General features: G+C 38.7%; 1 protein-coding gene across 2 annotated transcripts in view; it reads right to left on the bottom strand.

Moving 5' to 3' along the window:
* The window catches only part of LOC106874050 (ER degradation-enhancing alpha-mannosidase-like protein 3), a 465,143-nt gene that overhangs the window by 111,783 nt on the left and 330,866 nt on the right, over positions 1-22,494 (bottom strand). For both annotated transcript variants that reach the window (XM_089356169.1, XM_089356161.1), the window contains exon 14: positions 9,489-9,651. In XM_089356169.1, coding sequence (XP_089212295.1) covers positions 9,489-9,651 — 163 coding nt within the window. The remainder of the gene's footprint in view (positions 1-9,488; positions 9,652-22,494) is intronic.

The raw sequence follows: 22,494 nt of genomic DNA, 5'->3' as shown, positions 1-22,494 counted from the left end.
ACCAATTTTCATCATTTCAAGCCACTCACCCAATGAGCATTTCTGCCAAATTTGATGAAAATCCGTTCAGCCCTTTTGCACTCATTTTGTAAACATACAAATATGAGTGATTACAATACCCTGCTTTTACTTATGTACACAGGGTACCATGAAATGGGATTACTTTGAACACCAGGATAACTTTGAACAAACTTTAGAATTATATTTCTATGATAGTATAATTTCAATACATAAAGTAAAATTTGTAAATATAATGTTGATTATCCACTCAAAGAAAGAATTTGTCAACTTGTTCAAATTCCAGCAAAACAAACATTTTTGCAAGATATGAATACTTTTGTCAGTAGCAAAAGCACTTCTTGCATAAAAGATGCAAGCTTTTGTTAAAATATAGCAAGTTAATAATTTTCTATTGAAGTGTTTTTATAACTTTGGTATCTTTGTAAAAACTTGTTTAACATGACATGTCCCCACCTTTTGATTATCCAGCGAGATTATTTTGAATGCTGTTCAAAGTAACCCAGATCACTGTTTCCGACAGTAAGCAAGCTGCTACCACCCAATTCCACATATATGCTTCAACCACTTGACATGAAATTCTGTAGGTCTCTTAAAAAAAGTTGGAGACAAATCTTAAATGATTGGAAGGTATATGACAGGAGGAACCTTAACTAAAGATGCTTTTCTTGCTCTGCTCACACAACTGCATGCTGCTCTTTTTCCTGACGGTGTCACTCACAGCAAGAATCTGGAAAGTGGGTTCATGAAATGTGGAATTCACCCTTTTCATCCTGACAAAGTTTTGAATGAGCTACCAGACCATAAAGTGAGCAAAGAAGACGATGAAGTCATCAATGTAAGAGTTTCGGATGTTGTTTTGGGAATGCTAAAGTCAATGAGAGGAGTGGATGAGAGCAGACCAAAGAAGAGATGAAAGAAGTTGAATGTTACCCCTGGCAAAAGTATAAGTGCAAAGGATATCAGTGCTTCTGGTAGTGAAATGATGGCCGCCAGTTCATCAACAGTTATAGAGAAGCATGGAGAAAGAGAGCAGCAAAAGAATTTGCATGATGAAGGGCTAAGCTCTGTGGATAGTGATGTTTCTATGAATGAATGTGACAGGTACTTGGGTACTTCAGACATGGCAAGAGCAGAAAACACAGAAAGACAAAGTAGTTTTGTTGGAAACTTTGTCATTGTGAGGTACGAAGGGGCAAACATTTCCCAGTCAAGTGATCTAAACTGGAAGTGATGGAGCACTTGTGTCATCATTGACAAAATGTAAAATAGTAGGGTGGAGGTGACCACTGAAGGAGGATAAATTTGTCTATGACTGAGAAAATGTGGTAGAAATGAAAACAAAAGAGATTCCACTTAACAACAGGGATTTCTATCGATTCTATGACCTTCAACAAGAATAGGAAATATAAAATGTGACTTACTTATAACAGTGTGACATTTTCTTTAGTGCTATAACACTTAAAGCTGTTCATCGACTTTTCTTTTGTATTTATTAATAAAAAAAACCAACTTTTTTATAACTCTCATCTTTGTTCAATATTGTACTGCATAAGATTAATTTACTGTTCAAAGTAACTCCTGATTTGGAGTTACTTTGAACAGTGACAATTATATAAAAAAAAAGTAATCAAATATTGACTGCAACTTATTTTTAGTTCATATATCAGTTTACCTATTTACTCCCCCTAACATAGTCAAATTTAGTTAAGATTGAAAAATAGGCTATGAAATTATTGCAATAAGAAATCTAAAACTGTTCAAAGTAACCTTGTTTCATGGTAATAATATTGATAAATTCTGACTAGTAGGCGCAGGAGTGGCTGTGTGATAAGTAGCTTGCTTACCAACCACATGGTTCTGGGTTCAGTCCCACTGCGTGGCACCTTGGGCAAGTGTCTTCTACTATAGCCTTGGGCCAACCAAAGCCTTGTGAGTCGATTTGGGAGACGGAAACTGAAAGAAGCCCGTCGTATATATGTATATGTATATATATATATATATGTGTGTGTGTGTTTGTGTTTGTCCCCCCTAACAGTATTAGTTTAGACCAACCGATGCTGGTGTGTTTACATCCCCGTAACTTAGCGGTTTGGCAAAAGAACTGATAGAATAAGTACTAGGCTTACAAAGAATAAGTCCTGGGGTCGATTTGCTTGACTAAAGGCAGTACTCCAGCATGGCCACAGTCAAATGACTGAAACAAGTAAAAAAGTAAAAAGAGTAAGAGTAGTTCTAAATTCCAAATCTTCTGTGTAACATTGTTCAACAACTAACCATTCATCTCCATGAACTAAGGAAAGAACAATAAAACGGTAAAGAAAAATAATCTCCAGCTGTATAAAGTTATTTTTTTTTACAAGTATATATTTGCAGCTGTATATTATGTATTCACAATACATAATATTATCTGAATCCAATCATCTCTCAGAGTACTACACCCACATACCATACAATATATGATCAATTTCACACAAGAATATTTGAAATTCATGAGAGTATCAACATTAATGGCTACATCTCTTCTTTACTTCAGTCACTTTACTAGTATTAGTTTAGACCAACATTTACCATATTTCCAGTTAAGCATTTCACTACCTCACAATTATTACTCCCTCCGATACCTAAACAATAACTGATGAAACAAGTATTATGAGATACTATCTCAAAAGGAGTGGCTATGTGTTTCACATTTAACATTGTATTTACCATAAAACAATATATTAGAAAAGTGAGCACTCATCTCCACTATCCACAAATTGATCTTTTATTGTAGACTAGCAGTATAACCCGACGTTGTCCGGGTGTGACTTATTACGCCATCTACGATAAGTCTTGCTAGGTGAAAATCAACTAAAAAAGAAAGCCTTACAATGAGAAAACCCTTATGATGTAAATATGTTCATAATTCAGGGGAAGTCTGAAGGCTGTTTTGTGTAACATTATTAAATGTACGTAAATTTCATCCGTCTAATTGGCTATACAAATGCTTGTGCAAAACAACTTTTTGCACTGCCTTGATTACACATAGCAGGGTAATTCCTTTTCGCAGGAGGTATGACGGCAATTTCTGATGAAGCAATTGCTGGCGATCTGTTGCTACACAGTTCTGGCAGAATTCTATCAGATTGGGCAGTAGATGATGATGCACCGTTTTGCTTTATGTTCAAAGTAACTTCTGGAATGTGATGAATTGCTGCAGTCTGTTGCTGTCTTTTTAAACCGGTTGCTTTCTTTCCCCAGCAAGCTCTGTTGTTTGGAGGCATAATCTATGTACATATTAAACAGAACAACAAAAGTTATAACAGATGGGAGGGTCAGTAGCTTTCACATTTCGGTGATTTTCAGATTAACACCCGTACAATTACATAACCCTAACCGTAACCGTAACCCTGACACCCTAGTGAAAATCGTGCGGGTGTTAATCTGAATAATAATAATAATGACCTCTGCAGATCAAACTCCCAACCCACAACTAAGTCTTAAGTGCATATATATATGGGCAACACACATACATACACACTAAATAAAAAAAATGTTAGTAAGTACAGAACTTCAGCATTATATATTAAGATGGGCAACACACACACACACACTAAAAAAAAAAATGACAGGTATTTGTATGTGTGTCTATATATGGTAGTAAGTAAATGCGTTTCAAGAAAGATATTAAAAAAATTCAGTTTGTAAGGAATAAATGTTTGACTGTCGATCGTATTTGGAAGAGAATGACAGATATTTGTATGTATGAGTGTGTGAGTTCAAATTCCGCCGAAGTTGACTTTGCCTTTCATCCTTTCGGGGTCTAAAAAATAAGTACCAGTTGAACACAGGGGTCAATATAATCGACTATTCTCCACCTGCCCGAAGCCGCCGTTGTGGGAAAAATTTAAAATAATAATAATAATAATAATAATAATGACCTCTGCCAATCAAACTCGCAACCCACAACTAAGTCTTAAGTATATATATATATATGGGCAACACACACACTAAATAAAAAAGATGTCAGTAAGTAAAAGTGTTTTAAAAAAGATTGTTAAATTTTCAGATTAACACCCGTACGATTTTCACTACAGTGTTAGGGTTAGGGTTTGTTAGGGTTAGGTAGGTAATGATGCGGGTGTTAATCTCAAGATTTACGAAAAGATTTTCAAAAAAAACTCACAGTTTGTAGGGAATAAATGTTTGTTGATCGTATTTGAGAAAGATGTCTCGCTGGTAAATGACGGTGTTAGAAATGGAAAGTAAACTTATAATTCCCGCCAATTAGAATGAGGTCACTGGTAACCATAGGTACATATATATGTGTGTATTTACGTATGATTGGCAGTGTGTCTGTTTATTTGACTCTCACTCTCCTTCATTTCTTTGTCTTTTTTCTTGAATCATTCGTAAACGTTGATAAGAGAAAGTAGCAATTGAAACGGTGTGTAAGAGGAATAGAAATAGTTAATTTTAGAGGGGCAAAGTAATTTTGTATGTACTTTTAGTATCTGTCATTACAGTATCGAAATGTGATTTGATACTGAAATAGTTTTCTTTTTCTCCTTCCTTTATTTTTGTATTTGTTGTTGGATTTTTCATAAAGGCTCATTAAGAGAAAGTAGGAGTTGAATGGATTTGTATTAGAAAGAGGAAATTAGATTTTATTAGGGAGAAAATGTTTACTTGTGTAGTTTTAAGGATTTTATTCGCTATTAGGAACTTTTTGGAGTGAAAAAATGACGCAGTGACCTAACTTATTGTATTTAGAATATTAATTGCGATTGTTTAATCGAAGAAATTTTGAATTGTGTAAATGTATGAATTTTAAACATACACACACACACAGAGTAGATTTGCCTTTTATAGTATAGATATATGAATGACATGTTTCTTGTAATGAAAAACCTTGACAAATAATGCTTTTACAGATGACCTCAAAGCAAATCTTCTACAAGTTTACACCAACACAAACTTGTTTGCAAGGATTTAAACTTAGCTTCAGATGACAAACTTACCATGCTCATCTAGATTAAGCTCTCTAATTAAGGCACAAAATTGTAATAGCAAAAAAAAAACAAAAAAAATAAATAAAATAACATAAAAATAAAAATAAAATAAACCTTTAAGATAGTATTTTCCAAAAGCATAATAACTACACAAATCTTTCTTAAGACACTACATTGTCCACATATAATAATAAATACTACAGTGAGCAAAACCCTGACAGCGATAATTTCACCAACACTCTGACCAATATTTCAGGCAACATTCTGTTAGTAACAAAGTTAATTATAAATTTCTTAATAATAAATGTAATAGCAACCACAGCAACTAAGAAGAATCCACAAACATTTTCAACAAGGCACAAGCTATTTTATTCATTCAACAAAGCTATTGAAAAAGAAAGCCATATCTTCCTAAACTCAAACTTTTGTGTTGTGTTTAACAAGACAGATTTCAAAAACTGCAAGATATGCAAACAATTCTGAATTAACAGGCCTGCAAGAAATCTTGGGTGTCTCCAATGTAATTTAGTGTCTCAAGATAATGCGCTAAGACCCTGCTTGAAGCTCAGTCAATTACTTTAGGAATTACATTAGAAAACTTGGAGCTTTCTGATTTGGCAGGCGCTACTTGTTTTCTTAATGAAACACTTTCAAACTTGGGGCACTGGTAGAATGTGTCATATAAAACATCTTTTACTCTTAGTGTTATTGAGAAAATTTTATCTTTTTAAAGTTATTTCATGTTAAAATTGTCGTATTTCGGTAATTTCAACCAATCACTGATGTCTATTGAGGTGAAAACAATTACTGCTGTGGAATGTAAACAACATGTTCTAGCGGAGTAATGGGATCTTTTCCCTTGAATAAAATTAGTGCCGTTGTTTGTCAATAACAACTATCAGTGGTACTGTTATTTATGACATCGTTCGTGCATTTGTACTGGTTTTAGCTTTAGGGTTTTAGGGTTAGGGTTATGAGTATTTTTGCTAAATTTGGTTAAAAAGTTTGTGGCGGTGTATTGAACAGATTTTCACCAAATGTGGCAAAAATACTCATAACCCTAACCCAAATGCACGAATGATGTCATAAATAAAAGTACCGCTGATAGTTGTTGTTGAGTACTTCTATGTTTTTAGACCACAGAATAGTAAACAAAAGTTCTATATATATCTGTGCACATGTGCACACACACACACACAGGGTGCATTAACTTAAAAAATAATTTTAAAGAAAACAAAGTATTTATTAGAAAAACCTATACATTTTTTTATAGAATTTGGTACACATATTCTTACATATAGCAAAAGGCTATTAATAAAACCACCATCAGCTTCAATTACTGCCTCAATACAGGTGATCTTTATTCCCTAATAGCAGATTAGCAGATGAGTCATTGATGTTGTGGGCATGCTTGATGGTCTCCCTCTCAATGATGCCCCAAACAGGAGAGTTTGGAGGCCAAATATTAGGTTTAACATGGCTTGGCTTCATGCTCTTGCTTGATGAGGCTGGGGTCAGTCCAAGTTAGCAGTCCTAAGTTAGTGGTCATCATGCATAGAGCCAACCAGGTTCACCAGTGCTCTCCATTGCAGGTGGACCTGTGCCAGCCACTTTGCATTCTCCAATGTAATGTTGATCCTTTGGAAATCTTCCCCAATCATGTCCAGCTATCTGGAACAGGCCCCTTCCAGCCTGCAGCAGCTGTATTGGATGAAAGTAAAGCCCTGGTAGGATGATCTAGTGGAAGGTGGAGGACATGTTCATACCAGTGCATGGGGTGGATAAGATGAGTTGGGAGGCTGTGGGATGATGTGTACATGCATGCAGTTTCTTGTTAGAAATGTGATTGTACCATCTGATGTTCTTAATGGTTCTCAGGGCTCTGCTATAGAAGCTATCAATCCTCTTTGCCAGGGTCTTTGAAGGGGTCCACATTTCAGCTCCATAGAGGAGAATGAAGAGGATATGTTGTAAATGCAGAGCTTTGTCTTCCGGGAGATAGAGTATTGGCACAAGAGGGGCTTCCATAGGGAGTACATGATCCCAGAGGCCAGACCACATCTGCAGTTGATCTCCATTGTTGGTGGCTGTGGAGTCCAGGTAGATGGAGCTGACAAACGTCACAATGTCAGGGCCAATATGGAGATGGGGATGATCCAGGCCATCTCCGACATGCCTCAACTCGGTCTTCTCCCAACTCACTTGAAGGCCAAGCTTTGCTGATTATTCTCTGTAAATGGTCAGTGTATCCCTGCTGAATAGAGTTGTATCATCCATGTACTTCAGGTCAGTAAAGTGGTAGTTCCTGACAAAGTCATTATCACAGAAACTACCAAGTGTAACATAATCGTGAAAATTTTTGATCATCTACTCCTGCATCATGCAGGCCGTGTGAGAGGGAGTCTTGCTGGAACATGTACAGCTTCCTCTGAGCAACTCTCTCAATCCAGGGCATGACAACTGTTTTCATTGTTTTGATGTAGCCTGTTACATTGACCATAAGACCATGTGGGAAAAAGTGAAGAGGCATGACAAGGCTCTCATTACTCACAGCCCCCAAGACCATCACATACAAAGGGAACTTGGTGTGCATAATAATAATAAATAAATAAATAAATAAAAAGTAAAGGAAAAATAAGCAGCACTATATGATACAAAAATAATGGATGACAGATCTCAACATATGAGTTGTGGAAAATAATATATGAGATGCTGTAGTAGTATGCATCTGTGTGTGTGCAATTTATCTATATATGCAGGTATATACGTGTGCAAGCTTGCTATACAATATATCAATACTCATTTAAATCCTCTGTCATCTGTTCTCAGAGAGTCGGCATACTGAATTTTGAACTAAACACTTCTCACAGCTTCCTCTCTTCCACAGATACTTTCCAATGAGAACATCTAGCATATACTATTCATTTGTATAAAGAATCCTGCACTCTCTGAGTGGTTGGCATTAGGAAGGGCATCCAGCTGTAGAAACTCTGCCAAATTAGATTGGAGCCTGGTGTTGCCATCCGGTTTCACCAGTCCTCAGTCAAATCGTCCAACCCATGCTAGCATGGAAAGCGGACGTTAAATGATGATGATGATGATGATGAATTCTTACAAGTGCAGCTGCTGTTCCAGCACACTCTTCTTTGCAACTTCCATAGATCTAGATTCAGTGTTGCTTAATAAAGCTTGCTCTTTGCAAAAAAAAAAAAAAGAAAGAAACTGACTACTTTACTGCCAGTTAAAGAACTAGCTTGTGATCTTTGTTTTTTACTCTTTCTTTAGCTACCATGCTTTGAGCTACAGCCACCACTGGAACTGAATAACATAAAATATCAACTATGTTGTGAGACATTTGATAAGTTAATGGACTTCATTTGTGGGTGCTCCTACTATTAACACATATCTATCACATCTGAAATTCTGCTTCTATGTTTATCTGTACCTTTAATGTACTCATAGTTTGCACTGGGTACTAAGTATCAAGTTTTTAACTATAACCATTATCTACATTGACCAAACCACTTCCCACCTGGCACTAGAATCTAGTGCTTTGTTACTATGACATTAGACTTTGACAATTAAACTCTAGATCTATGGAAGGAAGTGGGCTGAATTTAATAGTAATAATATTAACAGGTGCAGGCATGGCTTAACCAAGCTGAAACAAGTCCAGAGTTATAACAAAACTTACTGAAAATGAGACTTACTCTCCTGACAATTTTTGTTATTATTTGTTATACTATCAGTATGACATCCATGACTTGGTACAAATCTAGTTGCATTTTATTCAAAATGACCCTTTTGTTTCATTCAAAAATCCAAGCATTGAATGTAATAGTATGTTTAATGACTATGGGACAAGAGGTCAATGGAGTTTGCAAGGGTCATACATGAGTAGTAATACTTTCCAAAGCTAGACAGAAGTATACAAATTGAACAACGATTCTGTACTGGTTAGCAGATGCTAATCATCTTAATCCCTGTGCTGTCAGAACACATTATACATCTTCTTTCAATTTCCATATCTTCTAGATGCAGAAAGCAGTGTTACCTGCACCATCCGTTTTTGTTTTGACTTATGAATTTATTATCAATTAGACAAAAAGAAGAATGAGATATTTTTGTAAAGAAAGAAAAAGTTATGAGTTGAAAGATAGTTACTATCACCTACAGAATGAGGTAAGATATAGTTTTGCTAAGAAAATAGCTAAGAAAACAGTTCATAATGCACTTACTGTTGACAATGAAGACTAAGTTTTTACATCATTACAATAGATTAAATCGTATAATGGCTAACAGTACAGTGAATAAGAGTACTGACATATTTATCTTGGATAAGTGTTGGCTCAATTCTCAAAAATATAAATAGTGAATATAAAACAAAAAATCCAAATCATGATGATGATTATAGAATCTTATAAAATGAAATATAGCAAAAAACTGTAAAATGAATAGAGAGATTAAGCAACAAACCTTAGAATCATGCCTTGATGTATTGAAAACAGATAGTGACAAAGGAAGTAGGTGTGCTTCAGTCGTAAAGATGTAATCATTCAAATCTAAAATCAAATCTTCATCTTCAGCAAACAAAAGATATAAATATTTGAAAGTTTCAGCCAAAACAAATGAATCCATTCTGAAATATTAAAAAAAAAAAACACAACAACATAAAACACCAAAATAGAATAGAGTAAGAATAGAAAATAGTATATCAGCCTCCTTATTAAAACACTGTAACAGCTTCAAACAAACTGGCAAAATTTTATATATGACATAACAGGTTAAGATTTCTTACCTTTTTACCTTTTCAGCATTTAAATTGTAAATTGCATTATACATGCAATTAAATTGTACATGTGCAAATACATTAAAATATAAAGTAAGTTTAGATAAGGTAAAATCCTGGTGTATTCCTTATGCAGAGCTCAATACAAATTCCTAGCTATCTACGTGTTAAGACTGGTATTTCAGAATGAGCATGGACACAGGGACTCCAAGTACTTATCACTGGTATAATGAGCATGTAAGTATTTGATAGGATAACATATGAGAAAAGGAAGATGAATATTAATCATCATCATTTAACGTCTGCTTTCCATGCTAGCATGGGTTGGATGATTTGACTGAGAACTGGCGAACCAGATGGCTGTACCAGGCTCCAATCTGATCTGGCACAGTTTCTACAGCTAGATGCCCTTCCTAACACCAACCACTCCGAGAGTGTAGTGAGTGCTTTTACGTGCCACCAACATGAGGGCAAGCCTGGTGGTACTGGCAACGGCCATGCTCAAATGGTGTTCTTACGTGCCACCTGCACAGGAGCCAGTCCAGCGGCGCTGGCAACGACCTTGCTCAAATATTTTGTTCATGTGCCAGTAAGGCGACACTGGTAACGATACCGGCATGAAAGCCAGACCGCTGCTCTGGCAGTGATCCCGCTTGTATGGTGCTGTTAGCGCTCCACTGGCAAAGGTGCCAGTCATCGAATTTGGTTCATTTACGATTTCACATGCTCCAACAGGTCTTCGCAAGCAGAGTTTAGTGTCCAATGAAGGAGAGGTTGGCATGGGTGCCAGTCATTGAATTTGGTTCGATTTTCATTTCACTTGCCTCAACATGTCTTTGCAAGCAGAGATTTGTGTCCAAAGAAGGAAAAGTACGCATAAGTGAGCTGGCTACACCCCTGGTAAAGGCCACGAGTTAGGATCTCACTTGTCTTGCTGGGTCTTCTCATGCACAGCATATTTCCAAAGGTCTCGGTCAGAAGTCATTGCCTCGGTGAGGCCTAATGTTCGAAGGTCGTGCTTCACCACCTCATCCCAGGTCTTCCTGGGTCTACCTCTTCCACAGGTACCCTCAACTGATAGGCTGTGGCACTTCTTCACACAGATATCCTCATCCATTTTCACCAAATGACCATACCAGCGCAATCATCTCTCTTGCACGCCACAACTGATGCTTCTTAGGTCTAACTTTTCTCTCAAGTTACTAACACTCTTTCGAGTATGCACACTGACGTTACACATCCATTGGAGCATACTGACTTCATTCCTTGCGAGCTTACACATGTCCTCAGCAGTCACGGCCCATGTTTCACTGTCATGTAGCATGGCTGTTCATACACATGCGTCATACAGCCTGCTTTTTCTACAGATCGAACAGGGCCATCTACCTGAAGGGGTTGGTGTTTTCTCTATCTTCCTACTTATTAGGACTTTGGGCTTAGCTAGGTTGACTATAAGGCCATTTGATTCTATTCCTTGCTTCCACACCTGAAACTCCTCTAGTTCTGATAATGACTCAGCAATTAGGGCAAGGTCATCAGCATAGAGGAGTTCCCTGTCTTGAATTCCTCTGCTATTGCCTGGAGGACTATGATAAATAGGAAGGGGCTGAGGACTGAACCTGGGTGGACCCCTACCTCTACCCACAATTCTTCACTGTACTCATTGCCAACACTCACCTTACTGATGGCGTCCCTGTACATGGCTCACACAGCTCTCACTAACCCTTCATCTGTCCCTAGTTTCCTCATTGTCCACCAGATAACGGATCAGGAGACCCTGTCAAAGGCTTTCTCTATGTTGACGAAAGCCAGGTACAGAGGTTTATCTTTGGCTAGCTATTTCTCCTGCAGCTGTTTTACCAGAAATATAGCATAAGTGGTGCTTTTCCCTGGCACAAACCCAAACTGCATCTCATCTAAGCTGACACTTTCCCTAATTAGTTGGGCTATGACCCTCTCCGTGACTTTCATTACCTGATCCAACAACTTGATACCTCTGTAATTGTTTGTGTCTAAAGCGTCACCTTTACCTTTGTAGCAGTTGACTATGGTGCTGCTACACCAGTCATTGGGTATGGCTCCTTCGGGTGTCACCTGGTTAACTATACGGGTAACTAGGCTATAGCAGACACTGCCAGATATTTTGAGCATCTCTGCAGTGATTCCAGATGGGCCGGGGGCTTTCCCTGTCTTCATACTCTTAATTGCTTTATCTACCAAGGTACTGTCAATTAGGATAGCTGGTCCCTCTTTCTCCCATTCATTCTCTTTATTAAGCAACCTTTCATAATGGCATCTCCAAACCTCTTTCTTTGCAGCCTTGCTTAGTGCAAACGAGCCATCATCCATGTGGACACATATCTCTCTTACGACATCACAATTCTCTCTCATACACTGTCTTGCAACACGAAATACTTCAAGTCTTTGGTCCTCACGACGCAGAACATTGGCAAATTTATTCTTATCTGCTTCCCCTCTGGCTAAATAAACCTGTCTCCTAGCTTCTGGCAGATTGATACAATTCCCTGCTACCACCGTTCTTCCAGTCCTTCCAAGCCTGTTTCTTTTGTCTAATAGACCTGTCAACCACATTGTTCCACCACCACATTATGTTGGGTCAAGAGGGAACTTTGCACCAACCACAGATCTGGTCAGTGGCTCTCTGCAGGTTGTCCCGTAGAAACCTCCAGTTGTCTTCCACATCATGTTATGCTACATCCCCTTCTATTTTGTCAAATGCTTTGAGTAAGACATTTCTAAATCTCTGCCCATTTGCTGGATCTTTAAGCTTCCAGACCCCCTCTCCTCCAAGCTGGTCTACTTCTGGGCATCCATTTAGCCCTGATCCCGAAGTCGCTAACTACTAATCTATGTTCAGGGGTACATCCTTCACCTGGGAAGGTTTTGGCATTTATAAGCAGCCATCTTTCCCTTTTTCTGGCGAGAATGTAGTCAATTTGGCTAGTGTGCCTGCCAGAACGGTAGGAGACTAGGTGACAGGCGGGCTTCCTGAAGTTAGTATTACAAACCATAAGATCGTTTGCATCACAGAACTCCAGCAGTCTGGTGCCCTCTTCATTGCGGGAATGAAAGCCATAGCCTCCATGTACGCCATGGAAGTCCCCTGCATGTTGTCCAACATGTCCATTGAAATCACCAGCTACAAAGAGAAGGTCCCTGTCATTTGTTGACATGGTAGTCTGCAGTAGGGTATCATAAAATTGGTCTTTCTGCCCATCTGGTAGCCCCGGTTGAGGGGCATAGGCCGAGATAACGGTAGCTAACCTATGGTGAAGCATTAGTCTAATCTTAAGTACCCTGTCACATATTCTGACTACCTCGATTACCTTATCAACCCATTTCTCTGCAAGAAGTATACTCACGCCCCCTTCCCTGTCAGTAATCCCTGCCCTGAAAATCTTGTACCTGTGTTCTTTGCCTGTGAGGAACCTAGTGGAACCTCCTCTCCACCTTACTTCTTATGCAGCACAAATCTACACGTCTCCATTCAAGCATCTCAACAATCTCACCAGACCTACCTTTCAGTGTGCCGACGTTGAGTGTGCCAACTCTGAGGGTGTGGGAGGTGTGGGCCTGTGAGACCCTGGGATGAGAGACAGCAGTGTCATGTACCTGAAAAGAAAGCTTGCATTTGGCAGAATTCATAAACGAACAATAGCCTACAACCTGCATACACTACAACATTTTTATGTGCTGTATGATTGATAAACCCTAGGTAGGGGTGGGGATGGCATTAGGCCCTTAGAAGTGTTTGCGGGAGGTAACCAAAGGATGACAGAGGATAGGAACTTCCGGTAAAGGTGGAGGGGGTGAGGGGCGGGAGTACCACAAGCCAGCAAGTTTAGACGAGAGCATCTTCTGCACATGTATACTATGGTACATAAATTTAGAGAGAATGAATTAAAGAAATGATAAACTTGAATAAATAAATTAAAATGTGACGATTAACAAATATGCATGAACTTAAGATAAACAAGACGAATATTAACATAGCATATGTTTAATGTCACTTACAATTGTTTTGACCAAGTTACAAATCTTGTACATTTATATATATTATATAAGAGTGTTTTGCCAGACATAGTAGGAGATATATTTAGAGATGACACTCTATTTCTATTTTATAGATATAGTAAGGTAGATACAGTAAGATATATAGTAAGGTTGACTGTAAAATAAGTATTTCTAGGAACTTAGGATTATAAATAGGAACACTAGGTTAGTTAATTTATTAGATGTAATATGAAAATTTCACACTGGACTATACATTCCCTACCACAAACCCAATGAAAGTTTCTAGTATGTTAAAAAACTAAAAACATCCTAGAATGGTTATAAATTTAATAGTGAAAGATGTATTCTCTAGAGAATGTAGATTATTGGTGAATAGAGAGATCTTCATGTTAAATGCACAATACTATAATAAAGCCTTAGTGAGGAGAAAATTTCTTATCAGCTGGAGAACAATAATTTAACACATAAAACGCCTTACCCACAATGAATACTGAAATGTTTATGTATCAGCTCCTGGAATACAATGACTAAACAGAGCACAAAAATAATATCAATGACAGCAAATGCATGGTGTAACACAGGAACAGTGATATCCCTCGTCATCACATGAATAATACCATGAAGAAACAGTTACCTATGAGAAATAAGAAGAGTTTACATAATAGGGGTTTTTCCTGAGGTGGGAAGGAAGAAGAGGATCATTCCTTTGCATACCAATGCTCCAGAACTCTTTGAAACTTCTAGACCTAACATGTAGAGTATGCAAACTGGAGTGTAATTAATATCATCCTTTTGATACCAACCCACCTAAGACTGCCATTGGTTCTATGATATATACATCATGTGACTTAAATTAGAACTTTCCCTCAAAATTCCATGTTAATTTATGTTCCAAACACTGGTTTAATAATGACTAAGTCACTTTACTAAATTCTTATTTTCAAAATTAATTTAAACAAAGGCAGAAATATAGTAACAAAAGGGTTAAACATGATGGATTGAACACTAATAGTATTAGGTCGTCAAATATGAAATTTGTAGTAAGGTATATGGTAAACTTTGACAGCTGCTCATTTTGCACCATTATTACATTTTGACAATATTTTTTGTTAGAAAGCTGACACATCTATTTCTTTATTCTAACTCATTTTGTGCTTTACTAAGTATTTATAAATCATTTTTTGCTATTTTTGTTTAGAGATGAATAAGTCAGAAATTCGTACAGTTTTGAAATATGGGTTCTTTCTTGGAAATACAGCATCACAGACAGCTTGGAATATTAATGGAGTATTTCATTCTAACGTTATTACACAGCAGACAGTATCAAAATTTGCAAAATTTCATTCTGGTAACTTTAACCTCACAAATGAGCAACGTGATCGACCAGAAACAAAGGTGAATAATGACAAACTGAAAGCTACCATTGAGTCAGATTCATCTCAAAGTGCCCATGAATTATCATTGTTGTTTGGTGTTAGCAAGCAAACAATATTGACTCACCTAGTTCAAATTGGTATAGTGAAAAAGTTGGATAAGTGGGTTCCACATGAACTCAATGAAAATCAGAAACAGCAATGTTTGGAAGCCTGCATTATGCTACTTTCTCATACAAAAATGAATCATTTTTAGAAATGCATCCAATACAACAACCGTAAACGTTCAGCACAATGGTTGAACAAAGACGAGCCACCAAAAAGCAAAATTCATCAAAAGAAGCTGATGGTGTGTGTTTGGTGCAGGTGTGATCCATTATGATTTCATTAAACCTGGCTCATCAATCACAGCCGAAGTATACTGCAGCCAACTGGACCAAATGATGCAGAAACTTACAAAAAAAAAACAGCCTAGATTCGTCAACAGATCCACTCCTATTTTATTGCAAGACAACGCCAGACCACACATTGCAAAAATGACATTGGCGAAACTACAGGAGTTGGAGTTGGAAGTTCTCCATCATCCACTATACTCACCTGATCTTGCCCCCACTGACTACCACTTCTTCTAGAATTTGGATAACTTTTTGATAGGAAAAAAATCTAATTCTGACGATGCTGTAAAACAGGCCTTCCAAGATTTTATTGACTCTAGATTGCCAGGCTTTTACAGTTCCGGGCTGGAAAGCTATCACTGAAATGGTAAAAGTGCATTGACAATATGGGTGCATACTTTGATGAATAAAACTATTCCTTGTATTTATAAAACATTAGTAAACTTATTTTTTCTTTTCTACAAATTTCATACTTGATGACCTAATAATAACAACCCTATCAGTACTTACCTGTCTAAATGTAATGATATCTCAACATCTGGCAGTGCTACAAATATCACTTATAAAAGCAGAACTAGAAGTAACAGGTTATTTAAGAAAAAGCATAACATTGGTTCAAATAACTCCTCAGATTACATGTAGCTAGAGACATACTGGGTATATTCTTTAGGACACAAGATAGGAATTTTCCTCTCTGCAACAGTTAACCCTCTAGAGCAGACATGTCAAACTCCTGGCCCATGGGCGGCTTCCGGCCCGTGCAGCAATTTCATCCAGCCTGCGGAACCATTTTGATAGCATGAAATTGGTCCAAATGGCGGCATCAGCAAATAGGGTACTTTGCTGCCCTCAACAACACCCATGCCTTCTTGTTACAACTACACATACATAATGTGTGGCTAAAGCAGGCCATTATATTATATATAGCACTGACTGCACTACCTTTCTTACTAAGGGTGTCACCAAAAGTAGCAATAATTTAATATACGACCAATGTAATAGTTGGTCATGTAATTTAATACACGACCAATGCAACTATTACACTCTGTCTGTACAACAAAATACATTAAAGAGGCATGATAACACAGTCACAAGTCATAATTGTAACTGCAACAAAGCATGCTGGAAAACGCCTCCTTTGATTCTCTAATCATGTGTTGTGAAGTGCTGATGACACAAAATCTACTAATCCCATAATGCTTTACCGCTCTTTTGGGTGATCATTTTCATGTGATGTGATTCAGTAGTAGTAGCTATCTATATCAATGGCCAAGAGAAAAGTCGATGCTGAAAACAGAGCTTTCAAATCCGGTGGGAAACTGAGGACATGTTGACTGATATTGATGGCAAACCTGTGTGTCTTAATTGTGGTGCTAATGTTGCTGTACTTAAAGAACATAATCTCAAATGCCACTATGAGACAAAACATCAGGACAAGTATAAATACCTCACTGCTGAGCAGAAGCAATGAAAGGTAGACAAGTTGAAGAGGAATCTCAAATTACAACAAACTATTTTTTAACCAAAGCAAAATCACAATGTGAAGCTGCTGTTAAAGCAAGTTTTATTGTGGCAAGGGAGATAGCAAAATCAACCCAGCAATTTACTGAAGGAGAGTTTGTGAAGAGCTGCGTGATGAAAATGTGTGACATTTTGAGTCCAGACAAGAAGCAACTGTTTGCTAATATGAGTATTAGCAGAAATATGATTGCTGATCAGGTGTGTGAGATGGCCACTGATTTGAAAGGAAAAGATTTTGTTGCATACTCTCTTGCTGTAGATGAGACTACTGACATGACTGATAAGGCACAGTTGGCTATCTTCATCCATGGAGTGGACTCCAATTTGTTTGTCATGGAGGAAATTTTAGACATTAAATCAACACACAGGACAACAACAGGAAAGGACTGTTTAAAAAAAATATATCAGAGTGTAACCAACATGAAACTGCCTTGGGACAAACTTGTTGGACTTACAACAGATGGAGCACTGGCAATGCCCTGCGAGAAAAAAGATGCAAAAAGAGAACTGCGCTGGTGTGTTGACAACATATCACTGCATCATACACCAGAAAATGCTGTGCACTAAAGCCTTAAAAATGGAACATGCAATGAGCACTGTGATGCAAACCGCAAACTTTATCCAAACCAAAGGGTTAAATCACTGCTAATTTCAGTCTTTCCTGCAGGAAATACATTCAGAGTTCGGTAACGTGCCTCATCATACGAGTGCGGTGCCTCAGTCAGAGAAAGGTCCTCAATATAGTTTTTGAGCTGGTTGAAGAGATATGACAGTTCATGGACAGTAAAGGAAAAGAATCTAAAGTTCTGCAGGATGAAAAGTGGAAATGCGAGTTGGTGTTTCTGGTTGACATAACTGCGCATCTCAACGTTTTAAACATTCAGCTCCAGGGACAGGTTCATATGATCTGTGACATGCTGTGTTTATGGGAGACACATATGCACCAACTGAACTTGTTTCACTTTCCCTGTTGCCAAGTAATGTTGAACCAAGTCAGTGCCATAGTGTTCCCAAAGAAACACTTTGCTGATAAATTGAGTGTGTTCCACACTGAATTTGCACAGCAAAATAATTTCGAGCTGCTTTGCAACCCATTTGCTGTCAATGTGGAAACTGCACCTCTACAAATTTGAATGGAGCTGATAGAACTGCAGTGTAATGGGACATTAAAAGCAAAGTACAACTCTGTGTGGCCAGCACAATTCACTCGCTTCATACCTGAAGTGATGCTCCAGCTCCGTTTACATGCAGCTCAAATTCTGTCTTTGTTTGGAAGGACATATCTGTGTGAGCAGCTGTTCTCTGTGATGAAGACGAATAAAACATCACATAGGAGTCATCTCACAGAAGAACACTTGCAATCCATCTTGAGAGTCTCAACAACACAGAACCTTACCCCAAACATCAATGAACTCGCTGCCAAGAAAAGATGCCAAGTATGTAGCTTGGACAAAATTGCATGAAGAAAATTGAAAGTTTTGATTTATTATTTTAATTTTCACTAAAAAGCATACTTCTTTATTTATATTTTCTTTTTTTTTTTTGCAACATGTTCTTATTTTAAATTTTTATAATTTTGACAGCAGATATTTTTATGCAGAGCAAAATATTTTAAGTAATTTAAGTTAATGTATTTTTGGAATAAAATTATATACCATCTGTTTCAATACATGTTCATGTTCAAAATGTTTTAGTCTGTTCAATAAATGTTTATCCTGTTTGGCCCATGACCTAAAGTGTGCTTTGACTTTTGGCCCCCTGTGCAATTGAGTTTGACACCCCTGCTCCAAAGGAATTACAAGAACACAAGCTAATAGCAATAGCCTATCAATGAATCCTCCCTGAATATAGAATCCATTAGCAAACATCCATTAAACAACCTGTTATAAGTTCTTTGTTACCACAAATAGGGTAACTCTTCATTATATAAGAGTCGCATAATCTTCATTTAAAAGTATATAATATAAACATGTCCACTAATGCAAGAGACCACATAAGCAGAATACTATCTCACTGGCTGAACTGACATGGGATTTAAAAAGAAAGAAAATAAGACTTTCATTTGTCATTAGAATGGTTGTACCCTACATGGGTGGTGGAGGTGAATACATTCTTTGCTTATTAGAACACAACAAATCCTCAGACATAGGGACAGTCTAATAAATAACTTGTTGCAGCAAATAAATGAATGCAACAAGTCATTAATTACATGTTAACACAAATATAATAAGTCTTTCCTTAAGATTCCATACATCTAGCATAGGCATTTTTTAAAGTTTATTCATCATACACTGCTGTCTCTTTCAACCTTGTTCTAAAAACCTAAGGAATTTAACCAGCATGATGTACTGTTGCCTGTACCTCTCTCTCGCTCTCTGCACCACTATTTCGCTCTCTCTCTGTATCACTACTTCTCTCTCCCCCTCTCCCTCTTCGACTTGTACGTGGCCCTAACTCTATATAACCAGTTCAATTTCCAACTTTATCCTAATCGTCTTCGAATCTCTCTGCTGACAGAACTACGACGAAGCTCTCTTGGCTCGTGGTATGCCCGCCCTCCCTCCCCCTCCAGCAGTACCGGAAGTTTATATCGTCTGCCATCCTTGGCTGTCTCCCGCGAACAATCCTAGAGGCCTTATACCACCCCCTTCCCTCTTATCGACCTTATAGCGCATAAAGATTGTGTAGTATATGCAGGTTGCAGGTATTGTTTTGTTTATGAATTCTGCCAAATGCAAGCTTTCTTTTCAGGTACACGACACTGCTTTCCCCCATCCCAGAGTCACACAGGCCCACTATTCCCACACCGTCAGAATTGGCACTCTCAATGTCGGCACACTGAAAGGTAGTCTGGTGAGATTGTTGAGATGCTTGAACAGAGACGCGTAGATTTGTGCTGCATCCAAGAAGTTAGATGGAGAGGAGGTTCTGCGAGGTTCCTCACAGGCAAAGAACACAGGTACAAGATTTTCTGGGCAGGGAACACTGACGGGGTCGGGGGCGTGGGAATACTCCTAGCAGAGAAATGGGTTGATAAGGTAATCGAGGTAGTCAGAATATGTGACAGAGTACTTAAGATTAGGCTAGTGCTTCATCATAGATTAGCTACCGTCATCTCGGCCTATGCCCCCCAACCAGGGCTACCGGATGGGCAGAAAGACCAATTCTAAGACACCGTCTTGCAAACTATCTCATTGACAAATGACAGGGACCTTCTCTTTGTGGCTGGTGATTTCAATGGTCATGTTGGACGTCATGGAGGGGGCTTCCATGGCATTCATGGAGGCTATGGCTTTGGTTCCCGCAATGAGGAGGGAACCAGACTGCTGCAGTTCTGTGATGCAAACGATCTTATGATTTGCTATACCAATTCAAGAAACCTGCCTGTCACCTAGTCACCTACCGCTCTGGCAGACACTCTAGCCAAATCGACTACATCCTCACCAGAAATAGGGAAAGAGGGCGGCTTATAAATGCCAAAACCTTTCCTGGCGAAGAATGTACCCCTCAACACAGATTAGTAGTTAGCGACTTCGGGATCAAGGCAAAACGGATGCCCAGAAGTAGACAGACATGGAGGACATGGGTTTGGAAACTTAAAGATCCAGCAAACGGACAGAGATATAGAGACATACTACTTGAAGCATTTGACGAAATAGAAGGGGATATAGTATCATACAACATGGAAGACAACAGGAGGTTTCTATGGGACAACCTGCTGAGAGCCACCGACCAGATCTGTGGCTGGTGTAAAGTCCCCTCTCGACTCAAAGTAACTTGGTGGTGGAACAATGTGGTTGACAGGGCTCTTAGACAAAAGAAACAGGCTTGGAAAGAATGGAGGTAGCAGGGAATTGTATCAGACTGCTAGAAGGGAAGCTAGGAGAGAGGTTTATGTAGCCAGAGGGGAAGCAGATAAGAAAAAGTTTGCCAATGTTCTGCGCCGTGAGGACTAAAGACTTGAAGTATTTCGTGTTGCAAGACAGTGTGTGAGAGAGAATCGTGATGTCGTGGGAGAGAAATGTGTTCAAATGGATGATGGAAAGCCCCTGGCCCATCTGGAATCACTGCAGAGATGCTCAAAACATCTGGCAGTGTCGGCTATAGCCTAGTCACCCGTATTGTTAACCAGGTGATACACGAAGGAGTCATACCCAATGACTGGTGTAGCAGCACCATAGTCAACTGTTACAAAGGTAAAGGTGACGCTTTAGATACAAATAATTACGGAGGTATCAAGTTGTTGGATCAGGTAATGAAAGTCAAGGAGAGGGTCATAGCCCAACTAATTAGGGAGCGAGTCAGTTAAGATGAGATGCAGTTTGGGTTCGTGCCAGGGAAAAGCACCACTGATGCTATATTTCTGGTAAGCCAGCTGCAGGAGAAATACCTAGCCAAGGATAAACCTCTGTACCTGGCTTTCGTTGACATAGAGAAAGCCTTCGACAGGGTCCCCCGATCCCTTATCTGGTGGTCAATGAGGAAACTAGTGATAGAAGAATGGTTAGTGAGAGCTGTGCGAGCCATGTACAGAGACACTGTCAGTAAGGTATGGGTTGGCAATGAGTACAGTGAAGAATTCTGGGTAGAGGTAGGGGTCCACCAAGGTCCTCTCCTCAGCCCCTTCCTATTTATCATAGTCCTCCAGGTGATAACAGAGGAATTCAAGACCAGATGTCCCTGGGAGCTACTCTATGCTGATGACCTTGCTTGCAGTAATTGCTGAATCACTATCAGAACTAGAGGAGAAGTTTCAGGCGTGGAAGCAGGGACTAGAATCGAAGGGCCTTAGAGTCAACTTAGCTAAAACCAAAGTTCTAATAAGTAGGAAGGTAGACAAAACACAAACCCCTTCAGGTAGATGGCCCTGCTCGATCTGTAGAAAAGGTGCAGGTAGAAACTCTATAAGATGTACCCAGTGCAAGCTATGGACACATAAGAGGTGCAGCAATATCAAAGGCAGGTTAACTAGGAAGTTAGTTTTTGTATGTGGCAGATGTTCAGGTCCAATAAACACTGAAAATGTGCAGAAAACAACTTCTGTCACATTCCAGGGAGAAAAACTGGACGTAGTTGAAAGCTTCCGCTATCTAGGTGACCAAGTTAGTAGTGGGGATGGGTGTGCTGAAAGTGTAGCTCCTAGAATAAGAATAGCCTGGGCAAAGTTCAGAGAGCTCTTACCTCTGCTGGCGAAAAAGGGCCTCTCGCTCAGAGTAAAAGGCAGACTGTATGACGCATGTGTACGAACAGCCATGCTACATGGCAGTGAAACATGGGCCTTGACTGCTGAGGACATGCGTAAGCTTGCAAGGAATGAAATCAGTATGCTCCGATGGATGAGTAATGTCAGTGTGCATACCCGACAGAGT

The sequence above is a fragment of the Octopus bimaculoides genome, chromosome 1 (assembly GCF_046866305.1).
Source record: "Octopus bimaculoides isolate indiv1 chromosome 1, ASM4686630v1, whole genome shotgun sequence".
Classification (NCBI taxonomy): domain Eukaryota; kingdom Metazoa; phylum Mollusca; class Cephalopoda; order Octopoda; family Octopodidae; genus Octopus; species Octopus bimaculoides.
The sequence above is the reverse complement of the archived record's forward strand: the minus strand, read 5'-3'. Positions and strand labels throughout refer to the sequence as shown.